This window comes from Polyodon spathula, chromosome 21, assembly GCF_017654505.1.
Source record: "Polyodon spathula isolate WHYD16114869_AA chromosome 21, ASM1765450v1, whole genome shotgun sequence".
Classification (NCBI taxonomy): domain Eukaryota; kingdom Metazoa; phylum Chordata; class Actinopteri; order Acipenseriformes; family Polyodontidae; genus Polyodon; species Polyodon spathula.
Window position 1 is genome coordinate 30,046,538 of NC_054554.1, and position 20,809 is coordinate 30,067,346.

At 46.4% G+C, this 20,809-nt stretch overlaps 1 protein-coding gene across 15 annotated transcripts in view; it reads left to right on the top strand.

Moving 5' to 3' along the window:
- Positions 1–1,788: 1,788 nt before the first annotated feature.
- The window catches only part of LOC121296356 (nucleosome-remodeling factor subunit BPTF-like), a 35,095-nt gene continuing 16,074 nt past the window's right edge, over positions 1,789–20,809 (top strand). For 13 of the 15 annotated variants that reach the window (XM_041221825.1, XM_041221818.1, XM_041221819.1 and 10 more), the window contains exons 1-16: positions 1,789–2,494; positions 6,354–7,176; positions 9,273–9,493; positions 10,664–10,867; positions 11,110–11,307; positions 12,248–12,454; positions 12,899–13,071; positions 13,197–13,552; positions 13,859–13,990; positions 15,280–15,409; positions 15,828–15,963; positions 16,401–16,658; positions 16,875–19,275; positions 19,461–19,585; positions 19,801–19,929; positions 20,381–20,531. In XM_041221825.1, the coding sequence (XP_041077759.1) occupies positions 2,014–2,494; positions 6,354–7,176; positions 9,273–9,493; positions 10,664–10,867; positions 11,110–11,307; positions 12,248–12,454; positions 12,899–13,071; positions 13,197–13,552; positions 13,859–13,990; positions 15,280–15,409; positions 15,828–15,963; positions 16,401–16,658; positions 16,875–19,275; positions 19,461–19,585; positions 19,801–19,929; positions 20,381–20,531 (6,125 nt within the window). In that variant the 5' untranslated portion in view covers positions 1,789–2,013. The remainder of the gene's footprint in view (positions 2,495–6,353; positions 7,177–9,272; positions 9,494–10,663; positions 10,868–11,109; positions 11,308–12,247; positions 12,455–12,898; positions 13,072–13,196; positions 13,553–13,858; positions 13,991–15,279; positions 15,410–15,827; positions 15,964–16,400; positions 16,659–16,874; positions 19,276–19,460; positions 19,586–19,800; positions 19,930–20,380; positions 20,532–20,809) is intronic. The other 2 variants (XM_041221820.1, XM_041221824.1) reach the window with 2 other exon arrangements.

Genomic DNA, 20,809 nt, shown 5'->3' on the forward strand with positions numbered 1-20,809 from the left:
CTGGCAGCGCGGCTCTCACACAGGGCTCTCCCCTCTGGCAGCGCGGCTCTCACACAGGGCTCTCCCACAGGCTCTCACACAGGGCTCTCACACAGGGCTCTCACACAGGGCTCTCCCCCCCCCTCGCAGCGCGGCTCTCACACAGGGCTCTCACACAGGGCTCCCCCCCTGGCAGCGCGGCTCTCACACAGGGCTCCCCCTCGCAGCGCGGCTCTCACACAGGGCTCTCACACAGGGCTCCCCCTCGCAGCGCGGCTCTCACACAGGGCTCTCACACAGGGCTCTCCCCTCTCACACAGCAGCGCTCTCACACAGGGCTCTCACACAGGGCTCCCCCTCGCAGCGCACAGGCTCTCACACAGGGCTCCCCCTCGCAGCGCGGCTCTCACACAGGGCTCCCCCCCTGGCAGCGCTCTCACACAGGGCTCCCCCCCTGGCCACAGGGCCCCCCTGGCAGCGCGGCTCTCACACAGGGCTCCCCCCCTGGCAGCGCGGCTCTCACACAGGGCTCTCACACAGGGCTCCCCCTGGCAGCGCGGCTCTCACACAGGGCTCTCACACAGGGCTCCCCCCCTGGCAGCGCGGCTCTCACACAGGGCTCTCACACAGGGCTCCCCCTGGCAGCGCGGCTCTCACACAGGGCTCTCACACAGGGCTCCCCCTCTCACACAGGGCAGCGCGGCTCTCACACAGGGCTCTCACACAGGGCTCCCCCTCGGCAGCGCAGGCTCTCACACAGGGCTCTCACACAGGGCTCCCCCTCGCAGCGCTCAGCTCTCACACAGGGCTCCCCCTCACACGCAGGCTCTCACACAGGGCTCCACACAGGGGCTCCCCCCTGGCAGCGCGGCTCTCACACAGGGCTCTCACACAGGGCTCCACACCTGGCAGCGCGGCTCTCACACAGGGCTCTCACACAGGGCTCCCACAGGGCCTGGCAGCGCGGCTCTCACACAGGGCTCTCACACAGGGCTCCCCCCCTCGCAGCGCGGCTCTCACACAGGGCTCTCACACAGGGCTCTCCACCTCCCCCTGGCAGCGCGGCTCTCACACAGGGCTCTCACACAGGGCTCCCCCCCTGGCAGCGCGGCTCTCACACAGGGCTCCCCCCCTGGCAGCACACAGGGCTCTCACACAGGGCTCAGCGCGGCTCTCACACAGGGCTCCCCCCCTGGCAGCGCTCTCACACAGGGCTCTCAGCACAGGGCTCTCACACAGGGCTCCCCCTCGCAGCGCGGCTCTCACACAGGGCTCTCACACAGGGCTCCCCAGGGCTCTCACACAGGGCTCTCACACAGGGCTCTCACACACAGGGCTCTGGCAGCCTCTGGCAGCACAGGGCTCTCACACAGGGCTCCCCCCCTCACACAGGCAGCGCGGCTCTCGCAGCGCGGCTCTCACACAGGGCTCTCACACAGGGCTCCCCCTGGCAGCGCGGCTCTCACACAGGGCTCTCCCCCTGGCTCCCACCTCGCAGGCGGCTCTCACACAGGGCTCTCACACAGGGCTCCCCCCCTGGCAGCGCGGCTCTCACACAGGGCTCTCACACAGGGCTCCCCCCCAGCGCGGCTCTGGCAGCGCGGCTCTCACACAGGGCTCCCCCCCTCGCAGCGCTCTCACACAGGGCTCTCACACAGGGCTCTCACACAGGGCTCACACAGGGCTCTCACACAGGGCTCCCCCTCGCAGCGCGGCTCTCACACAGGGCTCTCCTCTCGGCTCCTCTAGCGGAGCACGGCGCTCACGTGACCCGCGCTGGGCCTGCTGTTGATTTTCAGCAGACGGAGAGAGAGGAAGAAAAATGGCGGCTGTAGGGGACCCGGAGCGGGACGCTGGCCATTCGGCTTGAGCTTTCTCTCCCAAACTGAGCCCGGGGCTGTAGCGGAACTGCTCCTCCAAATTCTGCAGAGGATCAGCTTTCGGGCGGTACCCGTTTTCCCGGGTTTGCACCGGCGAGTCCCTGACAAAAACTGAAAGGGAAAATAATAGATTTTATATATATATCTGTAAAGGATGAGAGGGAGAAGAGGCAGGCCGCCCAAGCAGGCGCTGATGCAGGAGCCGTCTCCTGGCCCAGTCCGGGGTCTGAGACCCAGGCGGGTGTTGGGTGCAAAGGGGAGAGGTGCGCCCGAGGTCGAGATCGCGACTCCCAGGCGGGGGAATCACCATTCTTCCAGGGGCAGGAGGAAACTGGGATCGAGCACCGCGTCGGGGGGCAGAGGAAGAGGCAGGAGCGGAGCGGGCAGGGGAAGGAGGACCAGCAAGGTGGTCTACGATGACCACGAAAGCGACGAGGACGAGGAGGATGCCGTGAGCCTGCACTCCGAAGAGGACGAGCCCGTGGAAGAGGAGCCGCTGTCGGAGGAGGAAGAAGCGGCGCTTGACGACGAGTCCGATTACCTGGAGGAGATAGGCGAAGACGAGGATGATGATGATGGCAGCTTCTGCACAGAGAGCAGCTTTCGGAGCCACAGTACGTACAGCAGTACCCCAGGTAAAACCCTGTGCAATCTCCCGAGACAGACCGGGGAACGCACACCGAATGAATTAGAAATCGCGGAGGATGCTTTAGCATTGGTGAAAACAACGACAGTGCAGCAAGCGGCATTGTTCAAAATGGAGAATGCACTGGGTTTAATAGCAGGCCACGGCTTACCGAGGCTCCCAGTCGCACTGCTGGTGTAGTCGCGGTGAAGTTTGTTTGTACTTTAACAGTTACCGTTCCACGGGCAATCACGTCAAAAGCATGCTGCTGGTGCTCCACCCGTATTCTAGTTTTACATTATTTTGTATTTTATTTTTTATTTTTTTTGCTTTGCGTTCATAATGTAATGAAATGCATTGCCATTTATATTGCTTTGCTAAAAACTTCATTGCACGCTCATTAAACACGCTTTATGCTTCCACCATATTATTATTATTATGTTTTTAAAGATGGTGTGTCTAGTCTTATTTTGTGGTTTAACCGCTATTTTGTGCAGAAAGTCGTGTTTTTCAGGTGCAATGCACGAATGCATTATGTTGCTCTATTTGCATCGCTAAAGAGCGGGATGTCAGTGATTAGGATGAGAGAAGCATGCAACAGTTGCCGTTAGGTGGCAGGTAGACGAACATAGCCGAACTACGTAGTTATTGTGGCTGGTGGACGTGATCATATTTGATGCACTTCTGTCAATTGACAGACTGTTTAGAAACGTGAAGTGTAATTCTGCTGTTTGCTGTGTGCGCGATACTAATTGAACTGGGTGACAGTGCGCCATGTGGCCCTTTTGTTTTGAAAACATGCATCAGCTCCTGAGTTGCACAGGACAGTGGGGTTAATATAACAGGAGAGCCAGTGTGCTTTGCATAACATTCGTGCTGTTTTTGATTAAGGTGCATGTGTTGCTAATCAGATCAGTTATGATTGTTTGAAAAGCAATTGTTTTGAGTGATCAGAATGTAGTATTTATTTTTTTCCTGGGTGGGCAGGGGGTTCTTTACATGCTTTTTTGTCATGCAATTACCCCCCCCCCCCCCCCCCAAAAAAAAAAAAAAAAAAAAATAAATAAATAAAATAAAGTAAAATAAATAAATAAACAAACAGAAAACACTTTTTTAGCTTGTAAGTTTGCACACTTTCTTTATATTCAAATGCACTGTATGCTCAGTGCCTCCAAAAGTTTTTTGTGTGTGTTTATATATACATACACAGTTGTAGTGAAAAGTTTACATACCCCAGTGGAAATGTTATAATTTCTAGAAATATATTGAAAACAAATTATAGGAAAAAATCTTTTTGTAGCAAAAGTGGATGAGGAAAAAGTTACAAGAAATGGATGTCTACAATTTTTTTGTGAAACTCAAAAAAATGCTAATTCAAAAGTATTCATACCCTGACAAGGAAAATTTAATACCCTGACAAGGAAAATTAAATGAATATCTAGTTGAGGAACCTTTAGCAATAATAACCCCTTTTAAATGATTAGGATATTTGTGAATGATTCTTTAGTAGTTTTTGACCATTCTTCAAAGCAAATTTGTTCCAGTTCATTAAGATTCAGCAGACTTCTCTTGTGTACAACCTTCTACAAATCATGCCAAAGCGTCTCGATTGGATATCTGTCTATCTCGTGATAATCAAATCATGCCAAAGCGTCTCGATTGGATATCTGTCTATCTCGTGATAATCAAATCATGCCAAAGCGTCTCGATTGGATATCTGTCTATCTCGTGATAATCAAATCATGCCAAAGCGTCTCGATTGGATATCTGTCTATCTCGTGATAATCAAATCATGCCAAAGCGTCTCGATTGGATATCTGTCTATCTCGTGATAATCAAATCTATATATTTGCCCATCTTGTTGGTTGTTTTCACTTGTTGGTTTTTTTCACATGTGTGTGTTTAAGCCTCCAGTTAGGCATACCTGCTTGCACAGCCCAATACAAAAATAAATAATTCATTTATTGCAAGACACTCCTTTGGATAAAGGTCCAAGCCTTAAAAATGGACTGCGCTGAGTTCTGTTGAACCTGTGTCGAGTTGGGTTTGCAGGTTAGATGCATGCTTACTGACTTGGGCTGCTGTGGGTGTCTTTGTACTGTGATCTCATATTTGCTATATTTCTATGAATAAAAACATCTACTACAGTAATGGATGTAACTGAGGAAGGTAATTCCTTTAATTAAGCAATTGTCATGGTCTTAAAGTGAGAGTAAAGCTTCTGTGGTCACCCACTGTAATTGTGTGGGATTAAGTTAATTGGGTCCTTCCATGCACACGTCCTTTTCGTTTGTTAAAGACCAACCTTTTAGCAACGTTACACACACGCTTTTATAATGTGTGGTTTTAGTGTTTATTTGTCTTCACGTGTTCAAGCTGGCAGTACTTGTTTTCATTGCTTTTAGTATGTTTAGAATTCCGTCATATTGGATAGAAGTTGATATTCGTTCAAGCCTATAGTCATGGACTGAAGGTAAGTCAAAATTAGATCTTAATAGTCTGTAAATGTTCTGGCTTCACCAGTGTGACGCTGCAGACGTGGAGGACTGGCCAGTCTTCTAAGAAGTTAAAACTGGCGCCCGCCTCTTGTACTGATAACACAGTGGTTTCTGCACTCAGGACTGTAAACATGGCTTAAACAGTAGAGGCCATTGAGACTCTGCTGGGGAACATGCAAAGTACTGGATCTGTTGGGGACTTAAGAATGCAGACAGAAAACAAAACAATTTCAGACCAGGGAGCTCTGCTTGTCATCATTTTAAAGTGTAGGCCACCGGTCTGTAATCTCAACCCTTACTGACTACTCTCTGTAATGGTCCTGTGGTAATGACTGCCCTCTGTTGATGTATGATGGTTGTTGAATCCTGCCTCTCATCTCTTGTTTGGCTTTTCATAAGTTGCAGGTAGTGACGGTAACCTCGGCACCAAAGTCTGGTTTCATCAAGTAGAACAGGTAGTAAAGGAGGGACAGAGGAGGATTATTTTTAGTATTTAAACACAAATGCACTAGCTTTAATTCGGCAGATGGCTTAGGGGTCTTGTGACTTTTTAAGGCTTTACTGCCAGGTGTGTGCCGGTTAGAACTGAAGCATGATGCGTCCCTGTAAGCGTTTGTCTGTGTTTGTGCACGGCTGACTTCACTCCACATCTCTCTCTGTAGTGTCAGTGGTGATACTGCTGAGCTAACGATGTGTAAATAGAGGAGCATCTCTTCTTTTTTTTTTTGTAGTTAGACCTGTAATCTAGGCTAGGCACAGAATCAACCCTGCACAAGCGTGAATGTAGTACAGACTGAAGAATTGTCCAGGGAGAGTGCTAAGTTTTTTTTGTGTGATATTTTAAAAAGGTGATTTAAAGCAGTTGGACCACCCTTATGTGTTCTGTGAACATGTCATACCTTACAGTGCACAGTATGTGGAGTAGCTTGTTCTGTTTTTAGTGGTACAAAGGGATATACTGTAGTTTTTGTGCAATAAAGAAAATAAGATTTTATTTAATCTGTAAACCAGAATAATAGGATGTTGAGTTTGGTAAACCTTGGTCTGGCTAACTTCAATCCAAAAGTGGAGCTTAGGCGTAGAATTTTTAATTAACTGAAAGGAGGTTTACCTGAAGCGCTCTTTGACAAATCTGGGATTTACATATTCATGCACCTTTTTGCTACTAGCCTGCCTTTTTTGGATGTCTCATCTGTTTCATTATTCCTGTTTAACTGTTTTATTTGTAACATTGTAAAACCAGGAATAGATGAAACTGCTGTGTAATGAGTCTTCTTTCCATCCAGCATACAAATGGAAGAAATATATTGAAAGCACATTGATCATTGCTTTCTTTTGATTTATTTATTTTTGGTTTGCTTGCTCTTCTAGGGAGGAGACGGCAGAGGATTCATCGGCCACGCTCGCCGATCTTCGAGGAGAAGGAGGTTCCTCCCCTGGAGCTCCCCAAGTCCTCCGAAGACCTCCTGGTGCCCACTGAGCAACTCCTGAACATTGTGGCCATCTACGATGTTCTGAGGAACTTCGGCACGGTCCTGCGGCTTTCCCCCTTCCGCTTCGAGGACTTCTGCGCCGCCCTGGTGGGGCAGGAGCAGTGCACGCTGATAGCGGAGACTCACATCGCCCTGCTGAAAGCCATCCTGAGGGAAGAGGACACCTCCAACACCAGCTTTGGCCCGGCCGACCTGAAGGACAGCGTGAACTCTACCTTGTACTTCATCGACGGCATGACGTGGCCGGAGGTGGTACGGGTCTACTGTGAGAGCGACCGGGAGTACCACCACGTGCTGCCCTTCCACGAGAGTGAGGACTACCCCTACGGACCTCTGGAGAGCAAGATCAAGGTGCTGCAGTTCCTGGTGGACCAGTTCCTCACGACGAACATTGCCCGCGAGGAGCTCATGTCAGAGGGGGTGGTCCAATACGACGACCACTGCCGAGTCTGCCACAAGCTGGGGGACCTGCTGTGCTGCGAGACCTGCTCGGCCGTCTACCACCTGGAGTGCGTGAAACCCCCTCTGGAGGAGGTGCCCGAGGACGAGTGGCAGTGCGAGATCTGCGTGGCGCACAAGGTGCCCGGCGTCACGGACTGTGTGGCAGAGAGCCAGAAAAGCAAGCCCTACATTCGGCAGGAGCCGATCGGCTACGACAGACACAGACGGAAATACTGGTTCCTGGATAGAAGAATAATAGTGTAAGTACGCTGGTCTTGGGCGGATTTTTATTTTATTTTATTTTTCTGTAAATTTGTTGTTTGGAGTGTTATAATGTTCACAAAGCATTCATTCAGGGAGAGTTGTTTTAAAGAATTTATGAAGCTGTTGGTAATGGTACCATTAATAGTCCAGAACAGTTTCCATATCAGACTTGATTTTATTGAAGAAAGCAGAGTTTGTGAAATATGTAGAATATCTGGGGTGCAGGTTAGTGTAACACTTGGGAACTAAATCAATCCATTAATTTAAGTGTGTATTTTATAGTCCTAGCGTTTAATATGGGTAGGACTGTAGCACTGGGACACAGTGTTACATAAAGTCTCTAGATGGGTTAGGACTATTGTCCTCTGTTTTACTGTGAGTATCCTGTCCTGGGTCAGGTGCAGATTCAAGTTTGTTGGGGAAAGTGCTGAACCCTCTGTGCCCTCTTGTTGGGGTGGCTGTTCAGTGATGTCTTTGCTTGGACAGTGGACCTTTTATCTGAGATACTTGGCTACTTCTTGAGTCTCCTTCATGGTTTTTTAGATGCGTTGCAATAATGAAAGCAGTGCTCAACCAGCTGTACCCTACATAAAACGAGGTTGTTGGGTTTGCAAGGCTGTAACTGCTCAAGCCTGTGTAGAGCACGGTGTTGAAGCTGCTGCAGAGGATCTGGGAACCTGGGAGACACCTTCCCCCAATACCAGAGGGAAACAGCACTGTTTTTCATTACACTGCATGTAAAAGCATAAGGAAGCACTGCAGTGTTCTGGAATAATAGACTCCTCACAGCCGTATCCCCCCAGCCACCTCAACAGGTTTCACAAAATGCCCACAGGCAATCATTTCTGTTTTAGAGATCATATTGATTCACACCACTGATGGTCAAGAACTGAGTGTATTAGTGTGTGTGTGTACAGTTGTAGTCCAAAGTTTACATACCCCAGTGGAAATTTAGAATTTCTAGAAATCTCAAGCTAAGCATTTTAAGAAAAATCTTTTGGAGCAAAAGTTTTGCTTTTGTGGATGAGGAAGAAAAGTTACAAGAAATCAATGTCTAGAATTATTTATTTCAGCAGTTTTTATGTGTGTGTGTGTGTGTGTGTGTGTATATATATATATAATATACATGGAAAAATGACAGAAACCTAAGCTTGAAACTCGTAGGTTATTGCCACGAGGTGGTGCTTTGCACTTAGTAAAAATCTTGTTCGAGTAGGCAGTCACTTTAAAGAAAGTGCGTTTAGCGTCATCGTTAAGGTTGTTTGCATCGTTGTGCCCACCTGTCCATTTTAAAATGTTTTTGCAGATTTAGATATTTCTGCATACTGGAGTTTTATAGGAATACAAATGATGCAGTATGTTAGACACGGTTAAGGTCGTTGCATGCTGGATCTGTTCCGTTATTGCCATTTTTAACTCTAATAAAATTGGATCAAATCCAAATTCAGCACTTGGTATGCCAGGTACAATAAGAAATGTGCGTGCATGTTAAATAAATGTTTGCTGTGCATTAAGTTCAGGGTTGAAACTGATCCTTTGTGTAATGGCTTTTACTGTGTAAATTGGTAGAAGCAATTCTACAGGTGTGAGCGATGGCTTTATATCATGGGGATAATGGAACAGGAAGCATCTTTACAATGGGTGTTCTCTTTTGGATGAAACTTTACCTGGTTGCTTGTTTTACAAGTTATTTTACATACTTTGAACGTAGAGGCAGGTTTCACAAGCACTGCAACCAGCATGCCACAAGCTGTGACTTTCTCTTGGTATTCTACCTATTGCATGGTACAGTGATACCGTTTTCATTTTAATTTTACAACATGAAAACACAGTTGGCTTAAATGTTATACATAATATAAATAAATAATACATTATATTCTAGTGGGAATGTAGACTGCTGTTCAACATCGGTACATTAGGAAACTCTGTTGGTATAAACAAGTCCTGTGGCTACCATACCATATCATACCATACCAGAGTCATTTGTGTAGCGCTCTTCGTGTGCAGGCATGCCAGGGCGCTTTACAAAAAGCCAACAGCCAGCCAGAGGAGCCAGTTAGTTTTCTAACTGTGTTTTTTTTTTATTCCTTAGAGAGGAAGATGGGGAACAGGAGAAAAAGGATATTTGGTACTACAGCACAAAGGTTCAGCTGGCAGAACTGCTTGAACGCCTGGATAAGGACTATTGGGAAAGTGAACTTTGTAAAGTCCTGGAAGAAATGAGAGAGGAAATTCACTCTCATATGGACATCACTGAGGATCTCACCAACAAAGCCAGTGGCAATAACAAGTCATTTTTGACAGCAGCTAATGGTAAGCGACACCTCTCCCCAAACCAGTACAGAAACACAAACAGGTCCTGTTATTTTCAGTTTTTACAAAAGCTACAAGCTTGGAATTTTAACCTGCACTAATCGTGTCAGAGTACAGTGCTATCTGTATGTTTTGTTACCTGTCTTGCACTTAAAAGCAATGGTAAAGTATAGCATATTACAATTTACTGTAAACATAACCATGCATGATTGAATCTTGAAATAGGAAAGGAACACTGCATTGATTTATACCAAGACGTAACCAAGTATGTATTATCTCCTGCAATGGAAATCCTTCTGCAGCTGTGCAGACAACTGAAGATGAAAGGGTGGAGGGGCTGTACTACTCGAGTTATTCAAAAAAAAAAAAATAGAAAACGCACTGTTGTTGATTTCCTGATTAAGTTCAATTCTCTGTACAGACTGTATTTTATCAGTTTAATTATTTTTCTTGAAGCTTTTTCCAGTTTATTTACTTGTGCTTGTGATTAAAGTCCCACTGGACAAGCTGTGCTTGAGTCTCTTACTGTTACACACATCTATTCCCTGCAGCAGGCAGTTAATTGTCTTGCATGGCTATTTTTAGACTACAGGGTATAGACTCTTTAGTTTTATTGAGGTGGCTTGTTAAGCAGGGTTTGGACTCTCTCAGATGCACCTTTTAGTTCCGTTTCATTTATTTATTCAAGAAAATTCTGCATTAGTGTAGCTTCATGCACACTTGCTGTTCTTTATTAGTACATACCAAAACAAAACACTTTACAGCTGTACACATTGCTGTCCAAGTCTATCCAGTTGTGTGTAATGCAATCTCCATGTTAGCTGTTACCGGCAGTGAAGTTTTTACATGCACGCTAACAGTGAGAACGTTTTGTTTTTAAACTCCACAATTGGGCTGATGGTAAATGCATACCAGTTATACATACAGCAAGAGAAAAACATACATTTATCCAAATTATGATAAATAGCTTTATCGGAATATCAGTACAGCCAGAACAATTGTTATTGGATCTGTTATGACTTTTTATTTTGTTAAACCTTCTGCAGTGAATAATTCTTTTGACAGTCATTCATCCCTGGGATAAAAAAAAAAAAAAAAAAAAAAACGCTCTTGTATTTTTGTATTTTAAATGGACATTATCCACCCCACCCCACCCCCTGTCACATTTAGATGAGATTTTGGAACGGTTAAAAGCGAAACAGGACGCAGAGCTGGAAGAAGTGAAGAGGAAAGCAGCTGAAGAGGCTGAGAGGATGCGCAAGGAGAGCGGGGGCGAGAGCCAACACGAGCCAGAGCAGGAGCTGGCACCACAACCAGACCAGGACAAGGAACCGAAAACAACACCGGAGCAGCCTGAGAGCGAGCAGGAGAAGGGTAAGTAAAGTCTGCTCCAGACCACTGCATGCAAGGAAGAACAGTGCAAACATTTAGTAAGTTAGAAGTTAATATTGCATAAGAATTCTTTGAGAGTAATTGCTAAGTACTGTTTTATTTTTCTAAACTTGAGGATGGGGATGCTCTGATCCTTTTAATCACTTGTATCCCTATTGGAGGAGCGTTCTCCTCCTTCACTCATGACTCATACAAATTGCTGCCTGTGTTTGTAATTTTTTCAGCAGCAGCAGCCTCACTCAGTGCGGAGGAGAGCAGTAACTCAGAGACGTTACAGCCTGTAGCCCCCAGCACCAGCCCGGCTGCAGAGGACTTGGGTTCAACAGAAGGGAAAAGCACGACGGAGGCTCGGCATGCAGCAACCCTTACCGGCCAGACGCCCGAGGAGAAGCCAGCTGCCCAGGCTGAGCAGGACGCTGCAGGTACAGTGCAGAGGATGGAAAGACAATTCCCATTGCATAGCACTTAGACATGGTTTTAGTTTTGAGCTCGGTTACACAAATGTTGCAAGCCCTTTTAATATTAAACTGCAATGCAATGGGAGTCTTGTAGTATTATAGTATACTCCCCCCCCCCCCCCCCCCCCCCCCCCCAACATGCACACACACTGGGAAAGCACGTTGCATGCAACAGGGCTATAGTGGAGGCGTCTGTACATGTCACGATTTAAAATTTTATATATTTTGAGAATATATTTGGGTATTTGTGTTTGTCTGTCTTTGCACTGCCTGATTGCTGTATTGCTGGGGCTTGACATTTCGTTGGTTCTTGTTCCTGGAGCTTTTCCGCTTGGTTCGTACTGTTAATTCAGCATGTAAAGTGGCAGCAGCAGAGTATGGCATTCCACAGAGGAACTGCAGTCAAGTCGTGTTCCGCTCCCCACACAATTAGCGCCACAAGATATTTAAAGCAAAAAAAAATAAAAAATTATAAAAAAAATAAAAATATTATATATATATATACACACACACACACACACACACACACACACACACAAAAATAATTCATAACCCAGATTCCAGATTGAAAATATCTGAAATAAATGATCAAATTGGGATGAACTTTAAAATCCCATCCTCATCCTCCTACACTGGAGAGATTACTGTGTGTGGTGAGGAATGCTGTGTGAGTAGCTGGGTATTGCTATATTAATGTAATATTTAATTTGCCAGTGATCATAATATAGATTGCATTAGACTCTGTCCATGGCAGTGCCACAAGGGGGTAGTGTTGCACTCTGAACATTCTTTTTATTTATTTATTTCTTTTAAAATCCCCATGATATGAAACATGTTTGTTTTTAGAAGCTTGCAGTTTTTTTTTCTAATCTTGTTGTTTCTGTGTGTGCTGTGCTTCACTCAGATAAAGCAGAAGAGGCCAGCTCCAGCAATGGAGAGAGCGCCTCTACCCCCGTCCCTCCATCCTCACAAGCGAACGATGAGAACAGCAGCAGCAGCAGCATCACCTCCTCCTGCGAACCCCACAACTCGACCACCCCCAAACCAGTAGACGAGGGGGACGTCGCTGACAAGTCCTCCCAGTCTTCAGTCGGCAGTCAAGAGGAGACAGGTAGCCCTTCTGGGTTTTTTAAAGCAGATTAATCTCCTCGCTCTTCTAAATTAAACAGATCTGCTTATTAAGTAGATGCAGTGTCTTGCAGTAAAAAATGCAAATATCATAAATTCAGGGATGGAAATAAGACTCGCATTGCATAGCAGTTTTACTATGAGTAAGACACACCTGAGCGTGTTGCCTATACTCTGTGTCTAATCGGGCTCATTTTGATTGCTAAGCAACAGGCATCTTATTCCCATCCCTCGAATTTTGTTGTTTTTCCCAGATTGCGAGTAGTCAGCCTTTTTTTCTTTTAGAAATATTTTTCCTAGCTCTGTTCACATGCCTTTTAAGTTTGAAAGTTAAGCAGTAAAGAGTTCTGCTTATGTTGATTGCTGAAGCGGGCATGGCTGTATTTGGGGGAGTGAAGAGTACCGATTGTGATTGGGTTCTCTGCAGGTGATAACAAAGCGGAGAGCAGCGACGGAGCAGCGAGTGGGAAGGGCACGCCCGGCTCCACGCGGATGGTCACGCGGTTACGGAACCCAGACAGCAAGCTGAGTCTGCTCAAGAGCCAGCAGGTCGCTGCCGCAGCCCACGAGGCAAACAAGTACTACAAGGAAGGCAAAGAGGTGAGTGGCAGACCCCTTCAAATAAAAAATAATCAGAAGTGGTATCTTTTAATAACCTTTTGTCACATGACCCATAGTCCACCATGCTGTGAGATCATGGCGATTCTGATTCTTGCTTTGTCTAGGTCCTGGTGGTGAACTCTCAAGGCGAAGTCTCCCGACTAAGTACCAGGAAGGAAATTGTGATGAAGGGGAACCTCAGCAACTACTTCAAGCTGGGCCAGGAGGGGAAGTACCGGGTCTACCACAACCAGTACAGCACCAACGCCATGGCCCTGAACAAGCACCAGCACCGCGAGGACCACGACAAGCGACGGCACCTCTCCCACAAGTTCTGCATGACCCCCGCCGGTGACTTCAAGTGGAACGGCTCTGTGCACGGCTCCAAGGTGCTGACCATCTCCACACTGAGGCTGACCATCATACAGCTGGAAAACAACGTGCCAGCACCCTTCCTGCACCCAAACTGGGCTTCACACAGGTGAGGCATGCCAGCCTGTTCTAATATGGCTTGCCAAATCAGTTATCATTTCCGCCTAGTCTCTAATTGGCATCTAATACAGCTGATGTAGAAGCCCTGTTCTAATCTTGGGTCCCTTTTTGTTCCAAGGGTATGAACAGTAATTTTCCACATCCTATGTTGCATCTATATATATATAATTTATTTTCCCCCTGTTAGGACTTTGATTTGTGTCAGAACGTTATGGATCTGATACCTGTGTGCTACATTGCACAACTGTGTCAAATGTATTGAACTCCCTTAAAACTTTTTTTCCCCCTTTAACAGGTCTAACTGGATTAAGGCTGTTCAGATGTGCAGTAAAGCCAGGGAGTTTGCACTCGCTTTAGCCATCCTGGAGTGCGCCATTAAACCTGTCGTCATGATGCCTGTGTGGAAGGATGCACTTGGGCACACAAGGCAAGTATAATGTAGGGAGCACCCACGTACTGTGCCACCATGTGCCCCCTGCCTGTGCTCGGAGAGGGTACAGCAGGTCAATAGCCAGACTCATTTCACTTGACCTGAACCGGATTTCAGCAGTGAGCCTGTGAATTATAATACACTGTACCACTCTGCTCCATGTATCATATCAGTAAATCACACTTCTTTTTTTCCTTTTAAATAAGTGTATTCAGATGTGTGAGTCTGTGGTTTTCTTCTAATCTGATGTGAGGTTTAATTGCCTCGTAAGCACGCTAACTGCTGGTTTCACAAACTCCGATTAGCACTAATCTTGAGCTACCTAAGATAAGCTAGTGCAGCTGTTTTTGAGGGGAGGGATAGTGGGATCAAACGACTGCTGTCCAGCAACGTGTTGACAAAATCAGCATATCAGAAAAGGGTGTAGCTGCTGGTCAAATGAAATCATTTGCGTGAGGAAATGTTTATTTAGAACCGCTACCTGTTCTGCTGTTTTTAAACCCGACCACATCTTCCCTCTCGAGTCACAAAGCATGCTTTTGTTCTGTACTGAAATTACCTGGCACTGATCGGGGTAGTATTTTGAAGCAGTTCACGCTGTACTCTTGGGTACAGGGTGGGGGCGGGTGCTGCTCAGTAAGTGTTTACACTTCGGCAAAAACAACACCGGGAATTATATTTTGGTCCTTTTTTTATATATATTCTGTGTATCTGTATGTATGTATATAGGTACACATATATATATATATATATTATATATATAATATATATATATTATATATATATATATATATATATGTATATGGGTAGTCGTTACCCAACTCCAATTTTCTCCCCAATTTTGAGTCGCCAATTGTGTTATTAATCCCGGTTCACCGCTGCAACCCCCTGGTGAGACGGCGGCACACGTCCTCAAAACGTTCCTGTCTAGCCGTCTTTTTTTCACACTGTGGATTCACAGCGAAGCCGTCAAACCTATAGTGCCGGAGGACACACAGATCTGAATGGCTCCACAGCAGACTCACAGGGTCGCTGGTGCGCGGTGAACCATGGATTGTCCTTCCAACCTAAAACCTCCCTGCCCTGGTGGCGCTCTGCCAATTGTGCGTCGCCCCCTGGGAAGTCACGGTCGGCAATGACATGGATTCGAACCTCTGATCTCCAGGCTATCGGTTGCATCCTGCACTCCGCGCGGAGTGCCTATACTGGATGTGCCTCTCGGGGTTGGTATTTCTGATAGAGCCCTGGTTTTTCTGGTTCATTTATTTTTATTTATTCAATGTCAGGTTGCACCGCATGACATCCATAGAGCGGGAGGAGAAAGAAAAAGTGAAAAAGAGGGAGAAGAAGCAAGAGGATGAAGAAACCATGCAGCAGGCCACATGGGTTAAATACACCATTCCCATTAAGCACCAGGTAAGTGCCAGCGTGCAGCTGCTCCCAGAGCTGTTTAATTCTTGCTTGTCATGTGATTGAAGCCCCCTGAAAGACTAGGGGCCGCAGTAACGAAATGCTTACCTCTAGCAGGACGGACCTAAGGTGCAGGATGACTTAAATAAAGCACCTGAGCTGTTTTAGTGGGAGCTTTATTTATTTAAGATGAATGTTTTCTTCTTAGAAAAGAAAATGGTGTTCCCTTAGCACGGTGGTAAATGCTTTGTGAATGTGGGCCATAATGGTTCCCTTCATAAATACCATTAGTTGGGAAATCTAGCCCGTACCCCTGGCATTTATTTTACAGCACGCTGAATTAAAAATCACCCCAAACGAGAATGAAATGCGCTGTTCAAATTCGCCTGTCACAGAGCTGTTTCATTTCCTTTGACTGTTGCAGGTGTGGAAGCAGAAGGGAGAGGAGTATCGCGTGACTGGGTACGGTGGGTGGAGCTGGGTTAGTAAAACCCACGTCCAGCGCTTCGTTCCCAGGCTGCCAGGAAACACCAATGTCAATTACAGGAAAGCTCTGGAGGGTAGGTTGGGACCCAGGGAGTGGGGATCTAGCTCATTGGACAAGCTACAGTACATAAAGCTGCTGTACAGTTTGAATAAATACCCAGTTTACCTCTGCCATTGCGTTTGGTCACCAAAGAGTGTGATCTGCCCAGGTGTCAAGCTCAGAACTGTGTTCATAATATGCAGAATGCCTAGAGATACTTGCATAATCAACATTAAGTAAAAAGAAGTCTTAAACATTCTGATGTATACAAAAAACATTATACCTTCAAAATACTATAAAGCTGCAGATTTCTGTTTATATAGTCACGCGTTATTGTTTTATCTTTGGTGACATATCATTTTTCAAAGTGTGTTTTATAAAATGTGAAATTCAGTTGATGCCACTTTTTATGGTTTCGTTAGTAATGTGTTTTTTTTTTTTTTGTTTGTTTGTTTTTATTATTTTCATAAGCAAAAAGCAATAAGGAAATTGCCGAGTCCCAAAAGCCGGAACTTGATAAAAGGAAAAGCTCCTCCAAAGTGAAAACAGAGACCGACGCTCGTGAGAAAGACCCCAAGTCCTCCAGAGATTCAAAGATTCAGAGCTTACCGGAAAAGGACAAGGACCAAACTGCTCCCAGCGAGTCTCCCGAGGACAGACCTGCGCATGAGGAGGAGGAGATGCAAGTGGAGACCAGCCCTGCAGAGCCAAGTCCAGAGGAAGAAAAAGGTAACCATAGACTTGACTGCTTGTACTGGTTGTGAAAATATACCCCAGCTGAGTAACTTTTAAAAAGCGGCCGCAGTTAGTCATGCTGTTAAACAGCAAGCCGGTAAGTATCCATGTTTTGTTGTTTTTTTGTTCGTGTCTTGAAATTTAAAAGTCTTGATATTTTATCCGACATGCCATCTAAAATAACAGTTGTATGTCTTGCTTTTTTCCCAGGGAGAAATGAAAGCACTGCTTCTGACGGTGAGAAGGCTGTGAAGGAGGAGCCCATGGAAGACGACGAAGTGAAGACAGAATCGCCGTCAAAGACGAAACCTTTCGAGGACGACGTGGTCAATGTCAGCGAGGGCTTTCAGCTAAGGACTGCGTACAAAAAGAAAGTGAAAGCGTCCAAACTGGACAGCCTGCTCGAAAGGAGGGTTAAGCAGTTCACTTTGGAGGAGAAGCAGAGGCTGGAGCGGCTCAAGCAGACGTCTCTGGTGAAGCACATAGCGGGCGCCGTTGTCCCCCAGTCCGCAGTCAGCGTCAAAGAGGAGTACAAAGCAAGCATGACAGACAGAGGAAAGCCTGAGCCCCCAGCTGCAGTGAAAGCTGACAGCACTCTGACGGAGAAAGACCAGCCTTCAGGGACAGAGAGCAGTCTGGCTACCGCTGACTCCTCGCTGGGGGAACAAGAGGTCATGAAGGACGTCCAGGAAGACGAGAAGACGGTTACAAAAAGCCAGCAGGGCTCTGAAGATCCTGCCTACGTTCAGAAAGAGAATGGAGAAAGCAACACTGACTCCATGGAACAAAATCAGGAACCCAAAAAGACACCAGACGTGCCCACTGACCTGTTGTCTGAGCCTGTGCCTAAAAAACAATTGACTGAGTCTCAAAGCTCTGAGGAGACTCTAAAACCAGACCCCAGATTAGAATCCAGCAGTGAAGACAAGCATGTCGATTCTGACTTGACCCCAGCAGGTGCAAAGACTGAAATCCTTAGTGAAGCGGTAGAACCCCCTGATGCAAAAGAGCACAAAACTGTTGGCAAAGACTCTGTTAGTGAAAATCAGGTCCCCGCTTCTAAAACTGAACCTCCCGTGGAAAGCAAGTCTGAGCCGAGCCCATCAGAATTGAACGGCAGTGGTTGGAAAAGTGAAACGCATCAGATGGAAACCCCGGTAGATAAACTGGATTTGCTGGAGCGAAGCATCGACCAGAGTCCGTCAGACGAGCGACCAAACGAAGGAGAGGAAAAAAACGATTGTCCCCAAGTCCAGGAGACCGAGAAAAAAGACGAGGCAGGGAAGATTTCCGAGCCTGTGGTTAATAAGCGCTCCCTGGAGGAGATAAACAAAGTGTGCCTGGACCAAAAGGACACGGAAGACAGCAAAGCAGAGATCAGCCGAGCTGGGGAGGAAGAAGCTAAAGAGCACCTTCCTGTCACTCCAGCCCAGATCAATGGAAAGGATGGAGCTGAAAGTAATTCAACTGCAGACTCCAAACTCCCTGTAAAAGAGCCCTCGAACGCCAAGCTTCCAAATAACATTGACGGGAAAGTTCACAGCCTATCTAAGGCAAGTTGTGACAGTGAAATAAAAAGTTTGTCGCTGGAGGATCCTGTGAAACCTCTGATGAATGGTGATATGGGCGTGGAGGGAGCTAAAGAGAAGTCTAACAACATAGAGGCTCAGTCTTTGCCTTCCAGCCCGTCGGTAGTTGATGGGGAAAGCAAGGTTGCAGTTGCCGATCAGGACTATTTGCCCCCGGTCAAAATGGCCAAACTGGGAAATAATATCGAGGAAGCTGTCAACTCTGCTGTGTCTACTACTACGCCTACGCCTGTGGATGCAAGTCCTGACAGTGCAACCCAACCCAAAGTCAAAGGAGAACAGAGCAGTAACGAAGAGGAGCCCATGGAAACAGAAAAGCCAGCGCCCAAGAAAATAATAATCCCCTCCCCTGTTCCTTCGGCAGAGGAATCCAGCCTCAGCAGCGACTTCGCCGACGAGAGCGTTCACCAGCCGGAACAAAACAAGGCTGAAACCAACTGGGAGGACGGTGTCAAAACCATCATCACCAAAGTGACCACCACCACCACCACCGTTTCCACAGAGTCAAAGACCGTTCAGATCGCCGAGGTGTCCAGTACGCAGAGCAGCAAGCCCACGATGGTGGCTTCCATTGAAGACTCTGCCGTGTCCACCCTGACCACAATGACGAAGACCACAGTTACCAAAGTGACCTCTCCCACGCAGGACCGCAGCGTGGTCTCGGTGCTGGAGGAGAACAAGACCACTGTCACGACCACGCTGACGGACTCCGCCACCGGTCCCTCGGGCACTTCTGTCACCACCATGACCGTCAGCAAGGAGTACTCCACGAAAGACAGGGTCAGGCTGATGAAATTCTCACGGACGAAAAAGATGCGGTCTGGGACGGCCCTGCCTTCCTACCGCAAGTTCATCACCAAAAGCAGCAAGAAGAGCATATTTGTTCTGCCCAACGACGACCTGAGAAAGCTGTCCAGGAGAGGTGGGATCCGAGAGGTGCCCGTGTTCAATTACAACGCGAAGCCCGCACTGGATATCTGGCCCTACCCTTCACCAAGACCCACGTTTGGGATCACATGGAGGTGAGCCACCCATTTTTATTGCATTGCTATTAAACACTTGATTTTTTGTCCTAATGCTAATTTAGGAAGACATTCGTCTAAACGTTTGTCATTATCTATTTAATTTTTTGGGGCATTTATTATTATTTTTTTAAATGTACTAATATAAAATAAATTAATCATGCTTTCTGCTTTCTTTTGTTTAGGTATCGTCTCCAGACAGTGAAATCCCTAGCGGGAGTAAGCCTAATGTTGCGATTGCTGTGGGCTAGCCTGAGGTGGGATGACATGGGAGTGAAGCCTTCCTCTAGTGCGGGCACCACACGCACAGGTAACAGCAGACAGTGGAAGGTTATGGCTCTGTCCTAGTTTGTACATTTTACTTTTTATTCCAAGCTGTGTAGTAATTGAAGTTGGTGCGTTGTTGGTTCCACACATCAGTCAGATGTTATATTTAAGGGATTACTTTTTTGTTCCTAATTCTGCAAGGTGATTTTTAATGAATTGGTTGATGAATTGTTTCCTTGTTCATCCCAACCTCTGCAGAAACTTCAGAAACAGAAATCACCACGACTGAGATAATGAAGCGCAGAGATGTTGGCCCCTATGGAATCCGCTCAGAGTACTGCATCAGGAAGATAATCTGTCCGATCGGTGCGCCCGAAACTCCAAAAGGTATCTGGTCTATTGCGCCATGCAACGTTTCGAATTAGACATTTTGACGCCAGTTGGTCTCCATGATGAAAATAATCGAAGTCCATTAAACCTTGAGTCTGTTTTTATTTCCTCCAGTAACTCCCAGTTGACAGCATTACTGTATAAGTAGGCATTTCTTTTGCGAAAGCTAATGGCTTAAATGTTGATCAATCATAAGATTCTGATTTTAAAAACATTCCTTAAATCATTTTACTAGTTTATTTACTAGCATTTGTACAGTCTTTGTTGATTGATTGCTTAAAACAGTTCAAGTACGGAGATTGCGCTGCACTTTGAATATCTGCATTTTATAAAATGTGCAGTTTGTCATTCCTTCTTTTCATATGCTACTATAAAGAATCTTAAAGCATTTTTAATTTGAATTTTTTTTTTTTTTTTTAAATCTGGCTGTTTTTTCCCTCCTCTATAGAAACGCCCACTCCACAAAGGAAAGGTCTTCGGTCCAGCGCTCTGAGGCCAAAGAAGCCGGAAGCCCCCAAGCAGACGGGACCAGTGGTGCTGGAGACGTGGGTGGCAGAGGAGGAACTGGACCTGTGGGAGATCAGGGCGTTTTCCGAAAGGTAAGAGCTGGGCATTTACCACTTCCGATTTTTAAACAGTTTGAACTAGTTGAATATGTAGGCGACAGTCCTATTTCCACCCTTAAAGAAGCTTTATGAACTCAATGACAAACGTTTCAACTAGAAGTCTCTCAATGCCTTCTAGTCTGAATGCTCATCATTCAATTAAGTCTCTTGGTCTTTGTAAATGTAGCACTGTTCATTTTTTCTAGTTCTGGATATCCCTTTTTGTTCAACCCGCGCTGATTTTACATGCAGTGTTTGTGTGCTCGATTTCG